General features: G+C 42.6%; 1 protein-coding gene and 2 long non-coding RNA genes across 3 annotated transcripts; 1 reads left to right on the top strand and 2 right to left on the bottom strand.

Moving 5' to 3' along the window:
* On the bottom strand, positions 1–27,496 carry LOC137130868 (uncharacterized). Its single transcript, XR_010914912.1, has 3 exons — positions 27,370–27,496; positions 22,464–22,691; positions 1–3,137 (listed from the first exon to the last, which is right to left on the bottom strand). It is a non-coding gene; the product is annotated as an uncharacterized lncRNA (long non-coding RNA).
* On the bottom strand, positions 8,042–11,390 carry pou3f1 (POU class 3 homeobox 1). The gene has a single exon (XM_067511504.1). The coding sequence runs from the start codon at positions 10,634–10,636 to the stop codon at positions 9,509–9,511; it is 1,128 nt and encodes a 375-aa protein (XP_067367605.1). The 5' UTR covers positions 10,637–11,390; the 3' UTR covers positions 8,042–9,508.
* LOC137130869 (uncharacterized) lies at positions 11,422–21,909 on the top strand. The gene is made up of 3 exons (XR_010914913.1): positions 11,422–12,283; positions 15,997–16,062; positions 18,633–21,909. It is a non-coding gene; the product is annotated as an uncharacterized lncRNA (long non-coding RNA).
* Positions 27,497–27,918: the final 422 nt, after the last annotated feature.

Below are 27,918 nucleotides of genomic sequence, written 5' to 3'. Positions count from 1 at the left end.
TGCAAAAAAGCAATGCACGCTGATTGGCGTGAGTGTATTTGATCCCCGAGTCACTCTGCCAAAAGCACTTTACAAAACGGCATCAATCACCCTGAAACTCAACAACGGGTTGACAATTCTATTGTTTATTGCCACCAATATGGAATAATGCTTCAGATTCTTTACTTAAGTACATATATACTACCAGGCAAAATACTCCAATACAAGTCCCCACACACAAGATATCATTGGTGCATTAAAATGTAAGCAGGAGTTTTATGTGGTCAAAGTGGGGATCATGCTTTTTAAGCTCATAGATTTTCTGCAATGTGATGGCAGTTTATAAATTTACTGAAGTAAAAACACTTCTTTATGTAAGAAAACGGATGTATACAATGTTATAGAAGCAGAGCACAAACACTAAATGTAGACTTTAGTATTTGTATGATTGTATCAGTTGCTAACTCAGAAAAATGACCTCCAAATTATGGATCATCCAGTGAGATATGATAGGTCTGGATCTAAACAGAGTGATAGATTCCCTTACCTCCGCTTTGCCTGCTTACCCATGGGTCATGAGTCTTTACTCCAACAAAGGACCTGTCACCTCTACCCATCAACCCCTCATCCCCAAGCCCCTTGACTGTGACTGAATAGGGTAACCTTCTAGTCCACTCACTGCAGGCAGAGCAGCAGGTGGACCGACAGGCAGAATGAGGCAGATTAGAGAGAAGGAGACCGAGAGATTGGGGAGAATTGTTTATTTGCCTTTCTACATAGGGAGGAAAGCACAGGGAAGAAGGAGAGGGGAGGAGGGCTGTGGGCGGATGCAGCATCTGGCTGATATGCAACCGTGCACTGAGGCGATGAGGCGCCTCCAGCCCAGGAGGAGGTAAAGGGGAGTTTGTATGAGGCCAACACAGATAGGCAAAGAGACAAACAGTGACAACAATAGTGCCCCATGGCACCAGTCATTCACACCAATGACAAACTCTCTCATCCATATAATTCTGTAGGCCTTCTCTACCCCTTACCCAAAACTTTGCTCATCCCCTGCTCAGTTTGCTGCTAAAAGGCAGAAAATATAGAACCAATGCTTTATACAGAAGAGCCATCAGGTACACGAACGGGAATCACTGTAAAGACAGGGCAGGATATCATCTGACCTTTAGTTTTACTTAAAAATCACAGGGGTGCCACTGCCAGGCCCATGGGGGAATAGAGGTGAGTTGGCTGGAGAATCAGGGTTAGTGGGGGTGTCTGGGTGCTAATCCATTGGACCATCGATGACCCCTGACCTTTGGGGGCTTGGGATTGGGCTCTGCTGAAATTTGTCTGTAAAAGGCTTTCCCTCTGTGCTTCAAACAGGCCAGACCCTTGTGAGCCCTGCTCCCAATAATGATTTATGGGGCAGGGTGTGATCGACACGCGCTAAGCCCTAGGGATGAGCCTAAATGGTAGTTTTGACACTACTGAGAGACGGGGTTAAAGGTGATCAATAACAAGCCACTGGAGGAGGAGGCAGAAGGACAGACAGAGCGAGCAAGAGAAAGGGAGGTGGTAGATGAAGAGGAGGGGGAGGAGGCAGCTCTTTTTAATTGGCCTCTGCTCATTACTGGGTTGTTCGTAGACCTACGCTTCTTTTGTGCATCTCCTGGCCTTTAACTCTATGTGTTGGGATTTCAGATGTTTTTGTTTGATTTTTCTTAAGCTGAACTCAAAATGAGGTGCGGTCAAAACAGTTTGACTCAGAGCACAATGATACATTTACTTTGATGATTTTCTACAATCTCACTTCCAGATTATCACTAAATATACTTTTCTCAGAAAAAGAATGCATGATGAAGGCTCCAACTACTCTTCCTGTCTCTCTTTACATTCTCCCCTTCAGCATCCAATGTGTTTCCTGTACTGTTTCCAGGTGTTTCATCATTGCAAGTCATACAGTCATAGCTTCCTGTTTACATTAAATATCTGACATACAATGTCCCCCTTTCCCCCATCTCTGCATGTCTAACTTCATGAGCCTCAGTGTCTGTATGTCAATTTCACTAGTGTGCCCTCCTGAAGCTTATAGTGAGGGTAGCAGTGTGAAACACCCCATCTACTTCCCCTGCACACACTTACACACACTAGCAGTCTTGGAGTATCTCTCAGAAGTGAGCTGATTAGGTCTAAGACTGGGGACTGCTTTGCCTAATCATATCGCTGCATCCAAATCATCTGTGTACATTTCTAATTACATAGTGGCACGCGGTGTCCTTGAGCACAGTGGCAGGTCTCCATTTCATCTCCGAGGCGTCTCTGCTCCCCCCTCTGCTTCTCTTATTTTCCCCTCTCCTCTCTTCTCCTTTTTCCTCTATCCTTATTTATTTCCATCAGCCTTATCTTTGTTGTTGTTTCGGTTGACTGTGCGCTGAGCAACAGCACTCATTTGCCCACCGATCATAGTCCTTTGAACTCAGCATTGCAGGGCAAAGCCAACTGTCAGGGGCAGCAGGATCATCTTTGATGATCTGTTTATTGTCCGGCTCCAATTTGCAGGGGTTCACAATATAATATCCATTCCAGCATGCATAACGTGAAGGATCAGTCATGGGTAAAGGACAACAGCAAAGAGTATTGTTTGGCTTTGGATTATAGGGCTGGCACACACAAAAAGTGTAGAGTAGACCTGGAACTTCTTCACTTGTGTTTGTACTGCCAAGATCTCTGCAAGAATGCTCTGCAATCATTCCCTAGATTGCCCATATGCTTCCTCAAATAAACAATAGAGCTCTTTGCAGCATGCAGACCAAATTATCTTTCCTTTTTTTAAAAATATCCTTGACAGGAAAAAAAGGTCCCAAACATCTTAGGGGTTTCTAGGGTTATATGACCTTCTTAATGTTTACCGCCATGTCTCTCTTCACTCCAAGGCCTTGATTTTTCTTTTCCACTTCTCTTCTCTGCAGTAGACCTTGTTATTTAAGTCATAAGGCATCTGAACACTTTCATTACAGTTGACAAAAGCCAGGTTTGAAGGGCAAGAGAGGGTACGAGCTTTCGTGGTCCACCACGTCCTTTTTGGCACATCAATTTACTTTGCAACCTTGTGCAGTCGTCTAAAAAGCTTCCCCAACAGCTGTGCTGTGTGATTTCTGATGTGTTCTGAGATCCTAAAAAAAAAAACAAAACTATTATTATATTATCTCTAATATGTTTCCTCCTTGCAAGCTTTTGTTAAACATCCTACAAAATGAAGGCAGCCTGTGTAGCTTAGATGATTGCATTTATCTTTCTTGTTCTTATCACCTGCTATGGTAGTCTCCAACGAGCTCAGTGAATCAGTAGTAATTGATGCCGCCGAATGCCTCTAAAGTACGTCTTTCTTCTCATTGTATGCCACCAACAGTAACATCTATGTGCTGCTGCCTGGAGGCAAGTTTCTGAGATATTAGTTCTCTACTCTCAGAACTGTTAGTCGCACTGACAGACACCTGAAGCAATATAAAGTGTCCCTCAAAGTCATGAAAGAGGGAGACGGGCTACTTCTTTTCTTCAAAACCTCCAAGTGAGGTGCAAAGAGATAAAGAGGGGAGGGGAGAGTAACTTTCTAAAGCTGCACTTATACCCCTTCACATATGGGGGCCATACCTCGGAGTAGACATGAAGGGGGGACCCATATAGCTACAAGGCCCAGTATCATAAATAACACAAGACTTCTCTCCCTTCTCCGTCTCCTCCAGTTCACTGCTGGAGTGTTTCATATGGTAACTAGGTGTTCACTGTGTGGCCACATTGTTGCCCAGCTTTCAAAGTAGCTCAGAGGAGGAAACCTTGAGGTAGAGGAAGAGAAGGAATTTTTGATGAAAAAATGCATTATTCTGTTCTTTTTCCAGTTGCCACCCCCCTTTCTCTGCCACTCACTGTGGGAGTAGACTATTTATTACATAAACGGTAAAAAGAGGAGAGGAGGACCAGACTGGAGGAAAGGGTAGTAATAGAGAGCAAGAAATCTACAGGCCTGCTTACACGTTAGGTTAGATGATGCGGGTTAGACAGTGGAGCCTGCAGCCTATCAATCCAGGAATGTGTAGTGTCTGTTATATTTCAGTAATAATCCAATAGAACATTAACATTATGTGCAATGAAATAAAAATAGATGCATATACTGTAAAAACTATGTAAACTATATTTAGAAAGCACCGCTCATAAACAAGATGCCATGTACTTTACCAATACATACCTCCAAGAAGACAAAATTGCAAGATGCGAATGTGAAATTAAATAGTGCAGCAATAGCAACAAGTAAGGCTAAAACCATAACCCAATAAAAGTGTCCAAGGGAATGCAATGGTAAAATGACCTGGATCTTAGCAGCACCGATTTGGTGAAGGTTGTTAGGCTGTAATCTGGCTTGTTATAGGTAGTATATAAACCTGTTGGATTATTAAGTACCTTTCAGACAACAATGAGCTAATAAAACTGCAGGTGTAAATGTGTACGTTCGTGAGAAATGGCTTTGTGGTCCGCTTGGCTAATGAGCTCTTCTCCCTAAAAACCTACAACAACCACAGGGCATGGCGGCTGTGGCTCCGGAAGTAAAGTGGTCATCCACCAATTCCCACCTTCTACTGTCCACGTGCTACATCCTTGAGCAAGACACTGAACCCAAAGTCGCTCCTGTTGGTCAGGCCAGCACCTTGTATGGCAGCTGCTGCCATTGGTGCGTAAATGTGGTTGAATGAGAAGCAACTGCAAAGCAACTTACAGATGACCAATTACTTTAGCGTTGGACTACGGATCAATGCAGTAATTTATGATACATATTACATCAACAATGTATAAACCTCTTAAAGTATGTGCTTTTAGAAAGTGATACCCAAAATATGCTTCATTACCCGTAAGCTGCTTGCCCATCCAGCATCACCCCACATGGATGATGTGGAATCCCAAACAAGTGCATTATTCATCTTTTCCTATTCTTTCCGGAATTGTCAGCATTGTAGTGGTATTTGTAATGTCATTAATAACAGGCGTTAGCGCATAATATGCTTAATGTTATTTATCTGTTGGCAGATAGCTTGATGCTACTAATCCTCATTCATTTGCTGTAGATCAATGCAAATCCGCAAGCGTGAGTGAAATCCCCTCCCCCTCCCACAGCCAATGGTTCCTAATGTATTTTCCCACCATTAACCAGCCATAATCCCTGCTAATCATCACTAATCCACATATCCTGTGTGTGACGATACTTCCCTGATGAAGGAGGCATTGGTGTTCACGAGCGCCCAGGCCCTGTTGAGGCTGGAGCTCGTCTGCAATTACCACCAAGTGCCCACTGAGTGAAGGAGAGGAGGCTGCTAAGAGGGGAAGGAGAGCAAAGGAGGAAAGGGTGAGCTGTGGCGCTTTGTGGGTCAAATAGCTGGGTTTTGCCGTTTTGTGATGAGCTTCCCTCATGTATTATTGATTTTATGCCATAATGGAGGTTGTGTCCCTCCATACGGTCCAGAACAAAAACTGCATATCATCACAAAATAACAGTTGGTGCCAGTCACAAGAATCTCTCTTGTCTGATTAACTGTGGATCCTTGTGTTTCACCATCTACTGTATTCCAACCCAGTTAGGCCTCTGTGCTTTGCATTACGTGTCAGTGCATGTTGTTCAGGTCATAAGGCTTTTGAAGGTTTGAGACCCTGTTTGAAGTTTCATTTCTGACTTTTAAAATGTGTCTTTAAATCTTTCTGCATAGACAGACTGCGACATACTAGTCTACGGTTTTGTTGCACCTTGGTTCTGGAGGAACGTTATCTCGTTTCTACTGTGTACTGTGTACCACTGTGTATAGTAGAAATGACAATATAAGCCACTTGACTTGACTTGACTTGATGGAAGTGTAGCTACTTCACCTTCAGAGACACTGTACTTTGTGCGATGTCACATACCTCAGACCAAACTAAATCTATTTTAATATTTGACAGAAAGTTCAACTTGTAAACTTATTGAAGCTATTGTAATGTACAGGCTACAGATATATACATAAATAGGTAAAATTATGTGGGCGATCGGTGTTTTATTGTTTTAAATATTTTGTTTTTATGGTTCATTTTTGTCCAACTTTAAGATAGAGATTTAACGTTGCAGTTCCCATGTGTTATCAGCAGGGGGCGCATGTGCTTCGCTGTTCTCTGGGAATCTGCTCCTTAATGTTGGCCTCCTCTCCCCGTTTGACCACCTCAGACACTGTACAGCCACTTTGTTCATTTTCATTTCAGCACCACATAAGGCAGATTAACAACATTTTGTTACTTATAGTTTTATCAACTTTACAACTGAACTGGCGAGTGTACAATTAACACACACAATTTTTACTTTGAAATCCAATGGACATACACAAAATAATATACGTGGATACGTGGATATCTATTGTCAATCCATGGAGAGAGATGAAATTGGTCAAAAAAATTTGTACATTATTATTGAGTAAACGTCTGCCTCCAGAATGTGTGAATTGTGATTTTTAGGAGCTAAAAAACTACACTCAACTTTGTGCGTATTCAACGGCACGTTTTCATTGGCAAAGTAATAAAACGAAAACTCTTAACAGTGCAACTGCTAAATTACTTGAAATAACTTGATGATTAATGTAAATGACTAAATACGGACATATTCAGGATTTTATCAAAGACAGACTTGAAATGGATAAGCTGCGTATATGTAGATTTTTCCAGCTGCTGTACATCTTTTCGTTTTTACACCTTTCACGGTGGTTTTCCACATGTATCAATGAAAACATAAGAGCGATGTGAGAATGGAAAAATAACAAGCTCCTATGAATTTATCCATAAACTTAAACTGTGCTCTACTCAAAGACGTATTTGTAAATGTAGAAAGCTGTGGCCCGTGGTAACATGAAAGCCTGAAGGGCCCAACTTTAAGACTACACTAAATACGATTTAGTAAATGAGAATATTCAATTAGGTGCTACAGCTATATTACAAAACATGTTCCCTGTGAATGCAGGCATGACTTGCTTTACCTAAACGTGCTTTCTCTGATTTTATGTCTTTAGAAAAAGGCTGATTTGGGCTCATTTACCTATTCTGCCTCAGACCAAAGATTTGACCCAATTCGCCTTAAAACATGTTTAAAACACGACAAGTGATGGTCGATGGTTTATGGAAGTAAAACAGTTCAAATATCAGTTTTACTGAACCTAATCAGCCCACTTTAAATTAAGTGTCACCTGAATAATAATAATAATAATAATAATAATAATAATAATAACAATAATAATAATAATAACCACTCAATAAAAAGACAATAATTCCGTATTGATATTGCACAATTTAATACTGCGATTTTGGCACAAAGATGTGAACAACGTCAGACTGTGTGAACTTAGCAGGGAATGCCTGAGGTAAAAATACTGTTGTCTATTTCCCTTAACAGCACATGTACACAGCTTCTGATTTTAAACGACCCCCTGTTACATAAGGAAACTGTTATTTAAACTGAACACACAGTGTGCTCACCACCTCCCGATGCTCAGCACACTGAACAGCATTAAACTTTATGATCATGTTTATCTGGTTTGGCTGGTGATGCTACAATAGACAGCAAGAAGGACTGGTTTGAATCTTAATGAAGACAAAAGACCATTTCTTGTATATATGTTTTATGTAAGTAATAAAATATTACTATAACATAAATATAAATGTGACTTTGCAGTCTACATTTAGCAATCAACATACAACCAATGTAGGAAACAAAAAAGAAAAACATACCGAAATCCACTGCAACATAACCATTAACAGAGCTAAACAAAAAGCTCCAAACACGTTTAAGAAATAAATATATATATATAAATGGTCAGATTCTTAAATGAAATCATATTAAAATATCTTCTTGGAATTAGTAAGTGTACAAAACTGCCCGGAAAGAAACAAAACAAAACAATATCTCAGAACAAATACAAGTTTACATATTAGACATATTTACATATCGGAAATAATCCTGGCAACATTTCCTCTAAAATCTTTTTTTATTATTATTATTATTTTTCCTTGAAAAAAAAAGTTTCCATCATCTGTTTGAGTAGCACTACTGTAGGCTTTTTGGACTGGTCCAACATTGAGAAATGACACAACGGATGTGATTTTTTTTTTCTTTCCCCAGATTTCCTTTTAGGTCAGAAAAAAAATAAATATATCTAAAGCAAGTCCCTTCATCGCTTTCCCTTCTCCAAACCCAGTGTTTTAATATAATACAGTGGATCTATGGGACAAAAGAACACGGAGTAGTTGTGATCAGATTAAAACATAGAAGAAGAAAAAAAAAAACACTGAAGAACAAAAAATCATGTACAGGCGTGATATTTCGACACGGGGCACTGAAGTTACCTGAGTTATTATTACTTTTCTTTTCGTATTTGACCAATCTCTCCTGCATTGTTTGGGATACAACAGGCAGTGAGCAGTGTGAGCAGACAGCGCTCTGTGGGGACAACCAGTAAACCTGTAAACATGGGGTTTGTCGAGTTAAAGCCTATCGAGATCAGCTCCGCTTACTATTTTATTAGCAAATAAAAAAATAATAATCCAATAATAATAATACTAACGAAAGAATAAGTGCTCCATGCAGAGAAAACAATAACCCCCCCAAAAAGAAAAATGTGTGGTTAGAATTGCCCTTTTGGCGTCTGGTGCTGATGCAAATTCGACGTGGTATTTTTTTAAGGCATGCAGTCAGAACTTTGATGTTCTGTTGCATTTAGACGTTTTTTTTTGTTGAGTTTTTTTTTCTGAAATGTATCTGACATTAATTATGAGTGTGTTCGGGTGCCATCGTCGCTTCTCTATCATCGACTCCCACTGAGTAAACAAAAATGATAAGTTACAGTACTTAGAGCAGATCATGAATGAAATCATAGACAGGTTGCAGAAACAGAGAGACACTGAAGTTAAAGTATTTCCAAACCAAAACATCACACGTAATATAATAAAGAAAGTATACACTAATATTCAGAAATCTGGTTAATCAGTTAAAGCCTGAAAAGCAAAATGTTCGTTCAGTGAAGACTATTCATCTCCAGTGCTGGTCATTTTCAGGCAGCCACCTCATTCTGGTGAGCGCCAAACATTTCATGGTTCACCAGGAGGAGATGGCCTCACTTGCCACATTTTATTCCTCCATAACTGACACAGCCGTGGGATAGCAAATTTACTTTATGTGCACGTCTCCTCCGTATAATTTAGGTAATTAAAGATCTTTGTTTCACGGAATTAGTAATAGCGAACTTTTTTCTTGTGTTTTTTTTTTTTTTTTTTAATTTCTTGACCTTTTTTTTTTAAACATTTTCCCTCTTGGCATCTATTTGCTGGAAACGACGATCTCCGAATACTAAGGGCAAAACTCATCCGTTCAACTTTTCCATGTCTCTTTTCTCTCAGGAAAACAAAAGCCAAACTTAAATACTGTAAACTCCATAGTCCCTTTCCCTTTTCTATCCCCCCGTGGTAATGCTCGGATTGTTCATGAAAACAGTCACTGCACAGGACTCTGTAGTGAACGGTGTAGAGGAGGGGTCTCTGCTTGAGAATATACGTCCTCCATATTCGGGTGAGGGACCCCCACTGGTGTCATTCTTTTCTCTTTTTGTCTTCTGTTGCAAAACCAAACACGGACAACCTCTTTTTCCAACTGCAGAGTGCCGGCTAAAGTGCTGATTTCATGCGCGGATGGCTTTGGGCATTTTAAGAAATGATTTTCCAGCGCCCCTTTCACGCCCACTTCGATGGAGGTCCTCTTCTTTCGTTTCCTGCCCTGCGCAGCAATCTTGTCCAAATTGGTGGGACTGCCAGTGTTTGAGTCTGTCTCCTCCAGCCACTTGTTTAGGAGCGGCTTAAGTTTGCACATGTTCTTGAAGCTGAGCTGCAGCGCTTCAAACCTGCAGATAGTGGTCTGAGAAAAGACGTTTCCATACAGGGTGCCCAAGGCCAAGCCCACGTCCGCCTGGGTAAAGCCCAGTTTGATCCGCCGCTGCTTGAACTGCTTAGCGAACTGCTCTAGGTCGTCGGAGCTAGGCGCGTCCTCATCCGAGTGGTCCTGGTGATGGCTGAACGCCTGCTGGGGCGACTCCATCTGGTTGTCGTGGCTGCCCGAATCGTCGTGGAGCGGGTCCCGCATGCCATGGTGCAAGGTGCCGGGCTGGGGACTCAGCATTGCGTTAAGGTTTGTGTATCCAGGCTGGGAATATACCAGTGACTGGTGGCCGTTTGATGCAGGGGAGAGCGGGGATAAGTGATGCGTCGTGGTAGGCGCCCACGAACCATGGTGGCTACTCTGTGTCTGCTGGTGCACCAGGTGAGATCTGTGGTGGAAGCCGCTGCTCAGGTCCTCTCGGGTCGCCTGCACGCTGGCTTTGTGCTCCTGCTGCCCGATGTGGGTTCCGCTGGACCAGTCGGTGTTGGAGGTGGGCAGCCACTGGTGGTGCGTCAGGCTCATCGGATGTCCCGTGTTGGTAGCTGCAAGCCCTTGCAAGTACTCATGGTGCATCATTTTCTGCACCTCTCTGTAGGTCGTCCCCTGGTGCATCCTGTCCGAATCCGGATGCATGAGCGGGTTGGACGGTAAGGAGTTATTCCTCGGAATATACTGAGCTGTTGTCGCCATGGCTCCTACTTCGAAAACTGACGAGCACTTCGGAGGTCTCCAGGCTTTAGAGCCAAAACGCAACAACCTGCTGTGGGAGGTCTTGGGGAACAGCGAAGACACGCCTCCCCTCCGCTTGTATTGGCTCTTCTCCGATTCAAGCCCACTAGGGACATATTCAATAGGCGCAGAGTTTTAGAGCATGGTACAGCGCATTTCTCGCACAGGACGGGTACAGGTCCGATCTTACACGTGTTATAGAAAAACATATGTTCTATTTATTAAATGTCTCTTTGAGTTTTTAACAGTTTTTCTCCCAGTCTCTACACCTGTTCTCCATTGATAGCCTCCTGTCCCATTCTCTATCCGATATTCTCCAAGTAAGGTGCACGGGGCTGCACCAGCGGGGTTTGATTAGGTTTCCTCAGTTTGGATCGGTTGTTTTGCAAATAACCACGTGGGGGAGTACCGAGATCTTTTTGAAGCCCCCCCCCCCCACACACACACACGCACCCGTGCACCTTTACAATAGGTCACTGATGATTATAGCGCTCCTCATTTTAAATAGATTATAAGGTGTGATGCTCAAGCTCTGCAGCCACCCACACAAGAGGTGTGTAAATAACCTCAATGCGATGTGTATGTAAGCATGCGACATCTATTTCAAAGCACATTTGACACACTATGTCATTTATTTGTATTGTCTCAGTAATTTTCAGTGTTGTATGATGTCATCATCACCACCCACTTAGTTATGATAGGCCAAGATGCATGTTTTGTCTCTTCTCCCCCCCCCCCCCCCCCCCCCCCCCCCCACACACACACAGTCACACACACAAACACACGCACGCACACAGACAAACACTAGCGCGCGGGCACACAGTGCAGGTGAGAGGGGTGACAGGTATTAAAGACAATTTATTTTCATCGGTCAGTATCTTACTTTAAGACGACCGCTATTATTAAGACGAAGAAGAAGAAGAAGATTAAATGGCATATCTGATAAGAATCAGTTATAATTTAGCATAAAACTATCTAATTTAATTTTCAAGACATTGTATACCTACTGTCAAGCAGCTGCAGTTGTTCTGGATTTCTCCATCCATGGACATATAGATTTAAACGATTCAAGAAAATAAAATTGGCTCTATTCTTTTATCATTTACCTCTCGAAGCATTTTTACGAAGCAGCAACTTGGAGAGAGAAACCTTGTGTTTCTCCCTCCTGGCTCCCTCCTTACTACCTCTCCCGGTTGATCTGATTATTTTTCCCTTCACGTTTTGTCCCAATAGCAAATTACCAATTCTATGAATTGCAAAGCAGCCTCAGAGACGCTGAGGGGTAGAGAGAGGGGGGGGGGGGGGGGGATGCGAAGATTGAAAGGGATCTTTGCAAACACAATCACGTTCTTAAATGGAAATGCGGGGCTTTAAACAAATCTTACATCTCTCCCGTTCCATTCGCCTAAAACTCTGCAATCAGGCACATGTTCCACTCCTTCTAAAACAGGAGCTTTTTGGAAGGTTTTTCAGGCGCAACAGTCCCATTTTAATCATTTACCTGAAAGCAATGTTTTGCCTTTTTATCTCTGCCGCGTGTTTGTTTGTTGTCATCTTCCCCCCTGCGACTCTACTGTTCATTTTAATCCGGGACTACATGACCAAAAGGTAAGTTGTCTCCTTTCTGCTGTGACCGCGTCCTTGCTGTACTCTTGTCTCCAGCGCTAACAATGTAGTGTGTGTGTGTGTGTGTGTAAAATGTTGTCGGGGTCACAGGTGCTCGTCATCATCTCTTGAAAGGCGTGGTTTTTGTCCATCCATCCTTTATATATTTATTTGGGATGAGTGGGAGACAATCCTCGCGAGTTACCTGCGTGTTATTTTAACACACTCCACTGGCAGCCAAACTCCAATTTAGGATAAAGGTTTTAATGCGATGTGCATTTTATTGGCAGCACTGACCATTTATCCCATTTCAGCAAACACTGTAATTAATTTGCTACCTTATGCAAACATCTGTTTCCATATTTATTGTAAAATTAATGTAATATGTCAACATATTTTCTGCCAATATTTTGATTTGGTTGGCTGAACAATATTTTGTTTGATCAATATTTTATAGATATATCCGGGGTGATGTTATAACATGCATAAAATAACGCGTAAGACAATGATGGACAGTGCTCGTCTAATGCGGCTCGTTAATGGGAAATCCCAGCTCAGACATTTCCTATTGTCAGTGTCTTGTCTCTGCGCTTCAAACTCCTCAGAGAGACCCCAGCGGCTGCGTGTCACTACTTTAAGGGACGGGAGCTCCATGGAGCTCCCAGTTAATGAAGATGCGTTAGCCATTCCGTCATTCTTGTCTCCCAGTCTATAAAAAGCAGTGGTTTCTGCCACACAGACTCAGTCTTGTGCTTTGCCATGCCAGCGAAGAGCTGCAGCAAAAGAAGGATCCAGATGCTCTGGCCCTTTTGTGAAGAATATGGCCTTGTGTGCGCTGAGGTGCATTTTTGCCAGGACGCACTAGGTTTCCATGGTGCGCTCGATGAAAGGGATCACACACAACTTAGTGCGGAATGACAGGCCGTACAGGAAAAGCGGCTGGAAATGAACAAGATATGATGGATTTGTAAAATAGAGTGGAAAAAAAGAAAGAAATTACGAGGCACACTGAGAACCGCAAATAAGTGGCTTCTTTGTATTACCCTGGATACACAATCCTCTGATTTATTCTTCACTTACTCGTGAGTTTCGAGTGTACGAGAACACACACACACACGCATCTGAACGCACAGCTGAACTCTAAATTTAGTGGACAAACTTAATTTGCTCATTTTCTTTTTTCTTAAAAACGTTTTATTTAATGTGGTCATTGCATTTATGTGCTATTATAATTTGGGGTCTTATTTATTAGAATGTCGGGCCTTTGCTTTTTTCAGTCAGTCACGTGTTAATCTTTCCCCCTGTCTACTTAATATGCAGCAGTTATTGTCAGGACGCACCTCAACAAATAGGACCCCATCGACCCCTCAATTAACCAAGTTTCCGTCTGTCTCTGTTTGTCTGATAGTCAGTTCAGTAAGCAAAGCAAAGCATAAATAATAGTGTAACAATTGACAGACAGTAAAGAGAATCGTTGTGGAAACAATAACGCAGAAAAGAAAAAAAAAGATAAGTTGTGATAATAATGGGAAAACTTTAAATTAATCCAAAGTATATTTTAAAATGTGATACTGGTTTTTAAAATCACGAGTCCGATGATGGAGCAGGTTATTTTAGTCCTCAGTTTAAGGTTATAAATATGCAAACATTAAAACTTCAACACAAAGTTTAATCAGCTCTTATTTTCCAGAAGTACACCTGAAATAACACACTCCCACTCTTCAAACGGTCGCGGCCTCATATTAGATGTTAAATACAAGTCTTCCTCAATTCCAGGGGGAACATTTCGGCCTGCCACAAGTTATGTTTAGATTTTAAAATTCATGTGATGTACCTCCCAACTGCAGCGAGCGGAATAATATTAACCAGCTCACTCAGTTAAATGTATTGTATTTTATTTTTTTCCTTGTTGATAGACATGTGTAATGGGCACTAAATGTGCAATCGCCAAACCTTGTTTGCCCCATCCATTCTGAAGACCAAATCGTCCCGTGCTTTTCAGGTAACTTTTTTTTTTTTTTTGCCCCTTTTCTTTTTTGGTTAATGAACTCGGACTATTCTGCCAGCATCCCCCTGAGAATGAGACGGGGGGAAACGCTTCTCTTGTGGTAAAAGGTGCGAGTTTCTTCCTCTATCTCCCGGCTAATTAGGCGGGGTCTGAACACGCCAGAATGAATATTCATGAAAAGGCACCGGCGCGCAATTAGTAGTGGAGAGAGTTCCCAACTTCAATCCCCAAACAAGGCAGCTTGCAGTGGAACGGGGTACAGGTCCCCCCCTACTCCATGTGTCTCTGCTTCTGCTCAAGCACTCTTTGAGCCCTTACTTATACTCTCAGTTCTTATCAGCCAGTCTCCTGCTCCCCTAGTTTCAAAGCAGCCACCAACATAAGTGATTTGTCCACTTCATGGAAATCTCCATGATGGGAATAAGAGCTAATCCAATTAGTTTTCTCTGTAACGTCTGAGATGGCCAAAACAGACGATTTCTGGTATGAGTTTGTGTTTTTTGGAGTTCTTTTGAGTCACTTGTGAAAAAAAAAATCATTCTAAACTTCAATTTCTAGATTTTAATTGTCACATGACCATGTTGGACATTGGCTCTGGGAGGTTGAAGATGCACTGTATCAGAAATTGACACAAACTTGCAGATGCTCCTGCAGAAACGCAACCTGCGCATGCACTTATCACCTAATGACGCATATCATCTATCAACACTCAATTTCACAGGCATCACAGTTCACTATTCCAAATCCTCTGTATTCCCAATGGCCTCTGGTGCATACATCTGCTCCCATCCCCTAAAGCCTCCTTCTACCTGTCTCGTGGTTTGTGTGTCACGCCTTAGCCTGTGTGGCTGGCTGCCTGTCCATCCACCCGCCGAGGACCAAAAATCCTCCGCTTTGAATTCAAGGTGATTCTTATCCCCGACCCCCTCCTGGCCCAGCACGTTTGCCTCCCGCCTCCATAAAGATGTGTTTATGTATGTATGTATGTGCAGAGGGGAACACGGTGAGGTTTTTCAAGGGTTGGGGGGAGATAAGCAGAGGAATTTGAGGCCGGTGAATATGGATGGAGTTCCTGCTTTTAGAGAGCACTGCTGATAGAGAGGTAAACAGCTCCTGGCCAGGAGAAGCAAGAAGAGGGAGGTGGGGGGTGACTGATGCATGCACTGGCATACATTTGGGGCCTAACTCCATATCCCTCGCTCTCTGTCATTCACTCACCATCTCTGAGGACTATCTATCATTATTCCTTCACCTTATTTTGTTGTTATATTGTTGAGTTTTTGCTTTTGGACAATCTAGTGGATTTGGATGACGAGCTTCCATTATCAATACACGGGGAGGCAGGGCGTTTGCAAACCTGATTTCAGATTCAGAAGTTTTTTGGTTTCTCGGAGCCGATGCTGAATTTTAAACACAGTGAAATCAACGCAGGTTAGAGGTTACAGGTTACAGGTGGCATTATTTTGGCGTATGCAGACTGCCAGTTATTCCTGCCAGTCACGGTGAACATTGTATTATTGCTGTTATTGTCCCCATTATTGCGGTCATCTTTCAGCCTCAGCCGTATCTCCAGGAATCCTGCATTGCCTACAACTACATGCTCTTTCCTTTTCTTTGAGATGATGATAAGAGCAATAACATGATGATCTCAGACCCTCTCTGTCTCTCTCTTTTTTTTACCCTCTGTTCCTGTCTTCTCATCTCCTAGCAGATCTTGTGAGGCCGAGCGGCTTGCCAACACGAAGGCCACGACCCCAAACAGGACACAGCAGGAGTGAGTCGAAATGTCTCACACACATTGTCACAATGTGTGTGTGTGTGTGTGTGTGCGTGCAAGAGCCTAAACATGTTCCCTGATATGGAAAAATCTGTTGTTTGTGCATCTGCTAGCTCCATTAGAGCATCTTCATCCTTTTGTTTTAGCTACACTTCTCTACTAAAGTTGAGGATGGCTGGCTTCAGGTGTGTGTGTGTGTGTATTATAGTTTTTAAAAAATATTTTGGAGCATTTCCGTGCCAACATTGGAGCAGTAAAATAAAATAGATGACAGGAAACAGAGGGAATGAGACTGGGAATGCAGCAAAGATGTTGGATTTGAACCACAGATTTTGCAGTTCACGGCTGGCACCGGAACCTCTAAGCCTCTATCATGTTTCAATACAATTTTGCTACTACAGAATTAAACTGTGACTGAAGTTAACTTTATTTGTTGAATAACTTCCTTTTTTTTTTTCATTTTGCTAATTCAGACGAACTGTTTTGTTCCACAGGTAAGCCCTCTCAAGCCCTGACTTTCCTTTGGGGCAGCTGCTTAGTTTTATCCCACTTGATTGCTCTCTTGGCCCTGACACAACACAGCTTCTCTCTCTTTGACACACACAGACTAGACACACACTCCAGAGAACTTCCACGCTAAGGCCCCACTGCAAAGTTATTAATGAGCTGTTTAATTTTAATTAGATAGTAATTCATGTTAATGCCTGCTTAATGGAGCCAAATAATTCCCCTCGGTCACTTGGGGTCTTTATGCTTCGTTTACCAGCCCCTGCAGTTATTCTCTGGCTTTTGTTTTTATATTACATTTCCATTTTTTCAACCAGTGAGCGAATGATGAAACAGTAAATGCAGGAAACATATGGGTTGAGTGAAGCATGCAAGTGTGTGTTTGTTTGTGTGTGTGTGTAAGAGTGTCATCAGTGGAAGGGAAAACTAATATTCCTATCCCCTCTATGTGTGTGTCTTTTATTTAAGTGCCTGTTTTATCATCTGTGTTTGTTTTTATGAATGCCTGTCTGTAGGTGTCAAAGTTGAACTACTTGGCCACACACACACACACACACACACACACACACACACACACACACACACACACACACACACACACACACACACACACACAGACTCTTAAAGCACAGACTCTGCCTAAAGTCAGGGAAAAGTAAAGGTCAATGTCAGTATTGAACGCTAAGCAGGGCTAAGCCCTCAGGTTGAAGTGCAGGTACCAAGACATTTGTAAGAGAGAGGTCGTGACCTTTTTGTCCAGGCCAGGCCTCGAGGTAAATTGCCCCTGCCTCTTGTCACATGTGCTTCCACGGTGCTGCTGCTCACCTCAGGGAAGCATTTGTGTGGGACACACCTCCTGAGGTTCAAAAATCGGTAAGGCTGTGTAGGAGTGACCACATCAGCATGTGTGTGTATGTGAGGAGGGGTAGAGGGGTCAGCGATGTTGAGTCTGTCTCGGTTCTGTCTGGGTCCCTTGGCTCTAACAGAGCACTAAGCTGAGTAGCTGAATTGAGTTAGTGGCTACAGACAGGCTTTTAATTGTTGATTGACCAGTCTGAGTGCTTCCTGAGCTGGGGTCATTGCGGAGAGCAGGCAGGGAGGTCCACAACCCCCAGTGGCAAATTCAGCCACACACATCCAAGCATTGGGAAAAGGGTGTGGAAAGAAATGGAAAGCGGACCGAAAAAAGGTACTTAGGACACGGCAAGGAGGAGTGTATAAGAGCCTAGAGACTTTGAAAAGTTAGAAAATTTGTTGTGCTTTAAGAATATACACATTTTTACATGAGGTTTGATCTTAGGATTTGCAGAGGCCGTGTGATTCAAGCAAACAGAAGTGCATATTGGTGACAGTGTTGCAGTGTCTGTAAGCAGAGCCAGCTTTAAGGTCCACAGATTAACAAGTTCAATGTTTACTCCCCCCGCAAAATCTCAGTTCCTTCATCTGTTTGACAATTACAAATTTACTCTGTACCCGTTCCATCCACTTCTTTGCCCCTCCATTTTCTCCCTCTTTATCCTCTCTTCTCGCTCCCCCTTTCAGCCCTCCTTCCTCTAATTCTACACAGGGCCACAAAAGCCCATTCTGCTGTTTTAGCGGGTTAGCTGTTCTCTCCTCTCCTCCCCACTTCGCCCACTCCCCTCTTCTCCTCCTCTCAGCTCACAGCAGGTGCCGGTCCTCGGCTAACATTTGTTATCTCTAATCCTGCAGGTTCGGCACACAAAAAGAGCGTAGTAAACTCTCTCTCAGACCTAATCCCACCACTCCTTTTTTGATGGCGCTCCCCCTTGCCCTCCTCTCCTCTTTTCTCCCTTCACTATCTCTTTTTTAGGCTGATGGGGGGGGTAGGGGTGGCACTCCACTTCTCTGATTGCCACATAGCTTTTTATCACTATGGCCTTCAATTTGGGGGGCAGCTGCTGCTGGTGGTGGTAGTGGTGGTGGTGGGGGGTCCTTTTCCCCCTGTTCTTTATACCACTGATTCCAACTCTCTTTTTCCTCTCTCTCTCCCTCTGTCTCCTTTTTTGCCCCTTCTCCTTCTCTCTCTGTATCATTTACAGTCATTTTCTGGCAATTAAAATGGAGCGCTGCTGCAGGATTTTCGCCTGCAGTGCAACACTACAGTGCTGATGAATAATTCTTCACCCTGCAAACTGGAAAGCTAGCCTTTCTTTCATGTCGGCCCTTTGTTGATTTACCATTAAAACTTACTGCACCGTGCTATGAGTGGAGGGCCCGGCTCTGCGGGAACTAGCAAAAAGCAAAAATGAGGATGAAGCAGATATGTGTACATATGCTTTAGGGTCATTTTTTCCAGCACAGGATGAGGAAGTTTCTGAGTTATGTGTGTGAGTCATATATATTTGTTTATGGTTTAGATTTATGGTGCATGAGCCACTTTATTTATGTCCACTGTCTTGTTCTGTACCACTTAGGTTTTATGTTAATTTTTCTTATCAGCTGTTTTCATTATGGGGCTTAGCTGCATTGTGTGAGTGATTAGACGGTCATTCATCTCCGTTTCTCCTTCTTGTGCACACTGAAACTGACACACACACTCTCACTTTTCCTCTACCAGACAGAAAGGCACACATGCACACACACACATACACACACACCCAGTGACAGATGTGTGTGGATGGAGTGTGAGGTGCTCAGCCTGCAAAGGCAGGGAGGTGTTGGCAGTATGTTAAATGTGGGTGTGGGTCTCCAGACCTTTTAGCAACATCCGGGAGCAGACTATTCAGTGCTTTAAGGTTTTTAGTTTACACAGAAGTTTATTGTCCCCATAGAAGTGTCACAATATGTTATAAAATGCCACAAATAGAGCACAGAGTAGGAAATAAAATATACAGCACAATATAAGTCAAGCAGTAATCAATCATCACAAAAATTAATTTACATTTAGTTTATCCTGTAATTGGAATACTCTGTTATAAATTTGTCAAATTTACTGTGTTTGAAGCTGTTATTTAGAGTAATGCTGTTAACATGGAATCTTTGGAGACTCTCAATAGAAAACCAGCATCACGATTGTTTGTTCAAATAACCTAAACAATAACAGTTGCTAGAGATCACCTGATCACCTGCCTCCCCCCCAATCAGCTCACAATAAACTATTTTTGCAGGAAAAAGCATTAGTTTCTTAATCTATAGCAAACACTGTAGAGGTCAGTTTGCAGTTTTGGATGCATGTAGCATCTAAACAGTATCTGTGTCATTAACCTACCACTGGGGGTGCCAGATCAGCTTTGAATTGCTTGATAAACTTTAACTTTGATCCCAGACCAAGGCCATTTACAATCATAAAATACTAAAATGAGGGACCAAATATTCACACTAGGAAAGATAAACCCAGAATTGTGTCTTTTATTCTTTGAATGCCACTAAATGACTCACTGATTATCAAACTATTGATAATTTGTTTTAAACCTAGACTAGTTTATTTAATCAACAAACTGCAGAAACACAAACAGACTGCAGCTAAAACCAAATGTAACTATCAAAACACTAGCCCCCCCCCCTTTAAAAAAAGCTGTTTAAAGAGTTGTTTGTTTGAATGTTTTTCATCTAAGAAAATAATTATGTGAACAGGAAATCCATAGAGTAACATCGAGTGCAGAATATGACCAAAATGTTGAACAGAAAAGTATTTTTATGTTATCAGTGCTAGTATCGGTATAAGTCAGTACTATCAGTGCATTATAGTTATCTATAATTACTTTTTACTATTTGCAACCTTTTTTTATTGGTGGCTGGAAATAAGTTTGATAATGACAATGAATGAACCAATTCATCCAAGAGAGAAAAAGGAAGTTCAAGGAGTTTTAACCCTAGCTGGAATCGCTGAATTAGGGCCTGAGGAGGGGTACCTTCCCGCCATGTCATCTGGCTCAGTAGTTATCTCCCAGTGAGTTACATGGGCTTCAGCATATTGAACAGCAAATATGAACACACGCTAACTCGGATCCACTGACGGGCACACACACATGAGCATGCAAACACTCTGGCACACAGACACACACACACTTAGTAAGTAAACAAACAAACAGTATTTTTCACACTGTCACACTCACATGGACACAGTCACACACTGAAGAGATAATGGTGGCCAGAGGCAGTCTTAGTCCTGTCTCCCTCTCTCTCTATCTCTCTCTTTCCCTCTCTCTCTCTCTTTCCCTCTCTCTCTCTCTCTCTGTCTCTGAGGCAGAAAGCGTGCTCTGGTCCTCACTGTCTGTTAGATTTGATCACCATCACCGAGTTGCAACGGACAGTGCACAGCTCAGCTGACGGCTCATTGGTGCGCACACACATGCACCCGCGCACACACAGCTACTGTGCCAGAGGATATTACATGCAGTGTCTGACACCTCTAAATAAGTGTTTACTCTGTGTGTGTGTGTGTGTTTGTGTGTATCTCTGTGTATGTATTTTCCTTTGCAGCTTTTTTTCCTGTGTGGCTGCCTCTCCATCCATAACTCTGTATATGTGTGTGTGTGTTTGTGTTTGCGTGCACATGTCAGGCAACAACAGACCAATGAAATGTATCCAAAATGATCAACACCCATTCCCCACTTCTGCATGGCTGTCTCCATCATTAACATAGACAGCATGTAATTCTTTGAAGTACGACTGCTCATTTGAATTGACATTGTTCTCATACTATGTATAAGCAAGTGTGGTACAGTTTACCGTGCAAGAGATTAAGAAGAGAAATAATCTAAATAAAAAAATTGATAAAAATCTCCGTCTGAAGTGATTTTTTTAGATTTCTGGCATTGACGTTTTTGAAATATGAACCTTTGCTGTTGCTCGTGTATGTGTGTGTGTGCGTGTATGTGCACGCATGTGCGCTTGCCCGCCCGCCTGCCCAGACACATGTGCATACATGTATCTCTGTCTGTCTGCAAAGAGGTTTTTAATAAGCCAGAAAAGAGGGGGTACAGTAAATCCTAAATCTGAGCACGCCTATCTTAGAGACCCGAGGGTGCCACACTATGACTGACAGGCCTCCTTTCACTGCTGCTGTCGGATGGGGGATGGATTAGGGCCGTCTCACCCTAAAGGGCCATTGTGGCTCCACATCTCCCAGCTGCCTCACCATGCACCCCTCTCCACAACCGAGGAGGGGCCCTTGTGAGAGAGTGTGTGCATCTGGGTATTAGGGTGTCGTGGTGTGTGTGGCATGGGTGAGCTTGACCTTCTGTCTTAATTCTCTCATCTGTTAGAAAAAGTATGATGTTACCATTTATTCGAAAGTTGCTTTGTTGCTGAATGTAAAAAAATACAACATCAAGACAATGTACTAAACTTTGTTTAAATTCCAAAATACATATTTTTCTCCCTTGACAATTATGTTTTCCCATGTCTTTTTTTTTTTCCAACACCACAACAAACATTTTTTTGTCTGGAATTTAGATTTACCTTTGAAAAAGACCACGTTTAAAAAAAAGTGGTCTTTTTCCTTTCAATTGTTTAAACAAGAGCATGCCACATGAGTAATTATAACTTAAGCATAACTAAAATGTCTTCTAACAGATTTAAGAATCATCTGTTTTGCAACTCTTTGAACCATTAGCTTTATAGATGCAGAACGGAGGCCTGTTAAATCCATACTTGTAAATTCCAACAGCCAAAAAACTCAGGCCTTTACCATCATCATCACCATGATTGATGACACCAGTTAAAATGGTCTAAAAGGGTTTAAGGGTTCTGTTTTAGTTACACGACTTGATTTTCATATTAAAAATCATGTTTATAGCATAATCTGAGATTAAATCACGGCTAAACATAAAATTCTTAAAAGGAGCTTTTATTTGTGTGTGAGAGACAAAACGAGAGGCAGAGAGAGAGACAGAGGGCTACATGCAGATACATGCCAGTAATCTGACCTTTCCAACCTTTCTGCTGCTTCCCTGGGGTTTCCCATCCGTTTCCAAAGAGGCCTTGTGGGGAGCGCCTATCATGGGGAATCCTTCTGGGTTATGAGACCCCTTGCGTGGATGCTGGGGAGGGCGGATTGGCACTGAAGCAGTGCTGGCACAGAGCTTTGCCAGGAGAGGGAATGCCAGAGGCCTGCCACACTCCTGCTGAGAACCTCCCAGGCAATTAAACGTCTGCTGTAGTGAGATGAAGGAGGAAGACAGGACCAGCTATTAGCAATATTCAACAGTTTATGTTGACACTGTTTTGACACAGAGTGTAAGTATACATATTTCAGGTTAAAGTGAGCACACTGTTCTCATGCACCCCCCCAGTTTAACTTGTAAGCATTTTGTTCTGGAAGTGTGAGCAACATAAGAAGTCCTTGGAAGAAGAGCCTTGATTTGATATGTGCAAAGGAGGAAAAAAATTTGCCCTCCTTCTATCCATGTCCCTGTCACCCCAGCGGAAAAAGGAGTGGATCGCTCTCACTCTCACTGTCTCTTTTCCTTTCTCTCCTCTCCATCTCCATCTGATGAAAGAGGAGCCATGATCGCTTCAACAACAAAGGGCCCAGCCGCCTGTGTTTGGATGAGGCTCTGCTTTCTTCTCTCCTTCCTCCTCCTCCTCTATCTATGTCTTCTAACCACCTCTGATCTTACTTACTCCCTCTTTCCTCCTCCCCACCCTCTCCCTCCCTTCTTGCTCTATCTCTCACTGCCTGTTGCCACTCACTGGCGTTGCTACTCCGTTCTTCGTTAGGGCCTCTGCGATACAATCAGGGGATGGAATTAAAAATCAGAAAGTGTCCTTGTCGAAAGAGACACCCCGGATGGCACACTTTGATGTCTCCTCAGAAATTTGAAATTCATATGTTGTCACACTTCATTTTATTCCCTCCCTCCCTCTCTTTCTCCTTCTGCTTTCGCCTTTTCTTCATCTTCCTCCTCCTTTTCTCCGTCAAGTGCCATCATGTACTATTCAGTTAGAAAGAGAGAAATGGGGGTAAAGGAGAATAACGTAAAATACATTGTACATGTGTTTCTGAAAGCAGTTTCTTCTCTTTTATTTTTTTATGTTTTTAAGGCGGGAAGATATAATGAATCATTTAATTTTCTTTTGATTGTAGGTACTGGGGTGCGTGGGCTTAGAGGCAGATGACAGAGAGAAAGGGACCAAAGGACATAGTGGCAAGTCACTTTCATGCGATTTCAGATTGGGATGCTAGTCTAAACTATGTGACAGAGTGAGAAAAGTGAGGCTGCGACACACACACACACACACACACACACACACACACACACACACACACACACACACACACACTCCAATGAAAACAAATAAATGCACACTCCGCTGGAGTTTTTCTTGGCCTACGATTTCCTTAAGGATTTCATTAAGAGGAACATCAAAACATTTTAATTTGAATAGCATGTGAGTCACCATGTGAGTGTGTGAACACATTGTTGAGATGTGAAGGAATTCCTCTTGTAAGGAGTGTGGAAAAATAATTAGTCTTGAGTGGATGACATTAATAAATAGCAGCCATCCAGAACAAACGTAAAGAGCTGAGTTTGGAAATGACACATTGTTGGACACACTTCTCATTCTTGTCTTCAAGAAAATGAGGGGGCAACATCACCACGTCCGTGATGGCCCCTCCCAAGACAGTTACAAATGGGCATGAAGGTGGGGTGGCTGGGTAAAGGGTGGGGGGAGGAGGTGGATGAGCAGGATAGGGAAGGAGATGGGGAAGGGGCGTCCCACTGGTCCACTATACCCTAGATTCATCATTAATCACTCCTGCTGAGCCCCTCAGACCGTCCCGCTCCTCCTTACCACATCGTCTTCCACCTATAAGACCCTCTTCCCCTGGTGATGGCAACCCATCCCTCCTCCCTCCATCCCACCATCACCACCACCCGCAACATTTGCCCCTCCTCAAAACAACAATTTCTCTTATCTAGCACCTCAGGAAAGTCACCCTTCTTTGTCTGTACATCTCTCCCTCTCTGTTTGTATCCCCCTTTCTTTCCCCTCTTTCACTCTCCATCTGTGTCGCTCCCCCCCACTACTTTTTTCTCTCTCCTTCTCGTTTTCTGCCTCTCTCTTTGTGACAAATGGGTTTTAATAAAAGTTGACAGAGCGATGAAATTAAAGGAGTGCATCCCATGGCCAGCTATAGCTCCAGCCTGAGTGTGGCACTGACATATTTAAAACAGCTCCTTAATTCAGTAGCCTGCCTGTGTCTTACATCAGCAGGGCCCCTCAGTGTTATCAGAGTCATTATTACTGTCTGACACTGTATTGTTGTTGTAAAAAAAATAATAGCTACAACTGGCACCAGAGGAGACAAGCATTTAGCAGCCCCTTCGTCCTTGTGCCAACAGTGACCCCTTTAAAACAGTTTATTCTATTGACCCTATTAACAGATATTAGGCCCCATCTCCCATGTTGCCTCATTACAGCCCTGGATCATAAAGAAAGGGGGTTGGGATGAAGGAGGACGGAGACAGAGAGCTAGTGTGCGTCTTTTCCAAGGGAACCCTTCCATAAGGAATAACTGACATGGAGGACTTACCCACGCCTCGGGAGCTCTCGCTTGACGTTAGAAAGCATTGTTTTGTTGGATTACAGGGTTAGGAGGGGAACCTAATCCCCTAATTTTTAATCTCTCCTGATTCCAGAGGGATGCCTAAGAGACTGGGAGGGGCTGCCCTGACACAGCTTGGGTAGGTGGTTTGCAGAGAGGGGGTCCTGGGGGAGGGGTGAAGGGATAAAAGAAGAGAGTAGATTTCTTAACAGAAGGCGTATGATAAGTTTTTTTGAGGATGACTATATTGCTTTACAAAACTATGAAGACAATATGAGAAATCTTTAAAGAGAGAGACCATTTTTTTGGTCTTTGGCAACTGACATCTCACAAAAGGGATAAATTAAAGTACTAGAAAAGTTCCAAAAATAAAAATATCAAAAGTAAAATCAAGAGTAAAAAGATAGCAGCTTACTACCTTCTAACACAAATAACCCCAATGCTATTTGTAAGCTGTGCACTACACAACATTCAAGATAGTTCAGTGACAGTGATAAGTTATCCTTCCTCCAAAACATTTCCGCTTTGTCATTTCATACCCTCACCACCATGTGTCTGGGTGTGTGGATAATTTCTCAGACAGCTTACAGTGACAGCCTTTTGGGACGAAGGGATAAGTTGTCTGGGAGCTCATCCCTATAATCTGCGAAGGATATACAGGGTCTCCCCAGGCAGAATACAAGGCTGTTCACCTGCAGCATTAGCTAAATAAGATTAGGAGCTGGACTGGAACTCAAATACTTACTATGAGCGGAAATATATATGTGTATATGGAAAAATGGCAAAGGTGAAATTTGTTTGAACATTTTAAGCTGAAAACACAGTTAACACCTTTTGCAATGGGAATTTCAGAAGCCAGTTGATGCACAAAATGTATGAGGGGAAAGAAGGGACACGAAACCTCCGAATGGGTTCAACTGAAGGCCTCTTTCAAATGTAAAGTTAGCTATGGAGCTAGTGAGAGACACAGCAGAAAGGATGGAAGCAGGGATGGAGAAGGGAGGGTGGTCGCAGCAGAGCAGACACAGAGAGTTAGAAATCATTGCGTCCATTGACGAAGTAACCTTGGGCGGCTTCCAGCATGACTGAGAGAGAGAGTGAGCGACGGGGTCTTGGAGTCGGGCCAAGTCAAGCCTTTTGTGCCAGCAGCCGCCACATTCCAATCATCTATGGATATTTATACTCCAGGCCTAATTGAAAGGTTGGCTTGTGAACCATCTGCATGCACCCACACTCCAACTCCCCCTTCAACACACACACAGATACAGACACACTTCCTGGTCCTTTACCATCACAGACACTGCCAGCTTTGACCCACAGAAGAGGGAGGCCAGACGTGCTGCAAGAGCAATGGCTAACATCCCAAGAGGCCACAAATGCTAAATGCAACTGTTTCTGTCAAAGGTTAGATGTTTCTAGTTCTTGGAAGTTACTTCTCCTAATGAAATTAAATGTTGGTACAATGCAGCTGCAACAAACCACTATCTTAAGCACTGAGGTAATGAGGCAAATCTGTAAAGTGGTGATAATTTATTTATATAATAATCACAACATCACATTTCAAATAGCCTGTGTCAGCAGGACCAAATTGTTCATAATGACAACAGATAGGCATGGGAATCTGACTTTTAATACAGAGGTACATTTTACAAAGTGAGCCAACAAACCTGTATTTAGTAATACTGTGCAGCTAAGGGAGGTTGGCAGTTGATTAAAGGAACTCGGCAACGGTGTGAGCAGTGAGATAAATGACTTGATGATTGATTTGCGCCCAAAGCAGAAAAATGAGCAAAGCACAAAAGCAGTCAGTAACGTTTGTGTAATGAACATTTTCTCACAGTACTACTCTATATCACACAGCAATGACTGGTGACTAGATGTTTAGGGTCACCGCTGTGTTTCAGCTGTTTTTAAAGCTGTAGTCAAGAAAAGGCGGAATGCTTTCATTGGGACCATATACACTTCTTGTTTAAACTTTCTGTAAGTAATCCGGAACATAAAGTAATAAAAAGAAGCCCTTATTTGGATATCTCTCATATGCTCTCGTTTGTAAAGTTGTTGATAATTTTATTGTTTCTATACTTTATCAGTCTGTTAGTCAGAAACGAAGCCAAAAAAGCAGCAGGTGACAATGATGATTCTATAACACGCAGAAGATTGAGTTGATCACCTGTCATGCTGATCGTAAATAAAATATGCAGTTTTAAACCTAGCCAGCAACCCAAATTTTACTTTAAATATATTCAATAATACCCAACTACAAATTTAACTGACCAACTTACCACATAGCAGACAGCAAGCCAAAATCAGGACTCCGGGGGAGCCATGGAACAGTGAAACATAAATATCAGACTTCTGTTTCACAACCACTGAAATGCACCACAGGCTCATGGGATCGAGTGACTAAACCCACTGATTAATGCACAATTAGTGTTGTGTTGTGTCAGTTAACAGGATGGGCTGACGGAGTTTGCAGCAATGGTGAGGAGTGTGTTAAAGCTCTCGGCGGGCATCCAGCTGGCCCTTCGCTCATCTCGGGGACGTGTTAGGCTTCCTCTGCCAGCTGGCACTGGAACACAGCGCCATGTTCATTCATGACAGGCATCTCCCAAAACTTGTAAAAAACCTGGTGATTCTTGAATGCTCCTTTCACAAGCTTCAAAAGGGGAAAAAATAGAAAAAAGAAAGAAAGTACCTTTTCATGTGTTCTAAGCCAAGGACATTTGTGGCAACTCAGAAAAGTTTATTCAATATCCTGGCCCAAACATTATTTATATCTGTTGTGTATGACGCTCAACACATTTACACTGTCTCAAAACAACAGTCAAAAA

The sequence above is a fragment of the Channa argus genome, chromosome 7, assembly GCF_033026475.1.
Source record: "Channa argus isolate prfri chromosome 7, Channa argus male v1.0, whole genome shotgun sequence".
Classification (NCBI taxonomy): Eukaryota; Metazoa; Chordata; class Actinopteri; order Anabantiformes; family Channidae; genus Channa; species Channa argus.
The sequence above is the reverse complement of the archived record's forward strand: the minus strand, read 5'-3'. Positions and strand labels throughout refer to the sequence as shown.

Excerpts from the sequence above, each read along its gene's own strand:
- pou3f1 (XM_067511504.1), bottom strand. The coding sequence starts at position 10,636 with ATGGCGACAACAGCTCAGTATATTCCGAGGAATAACTCCTTACCGTCC.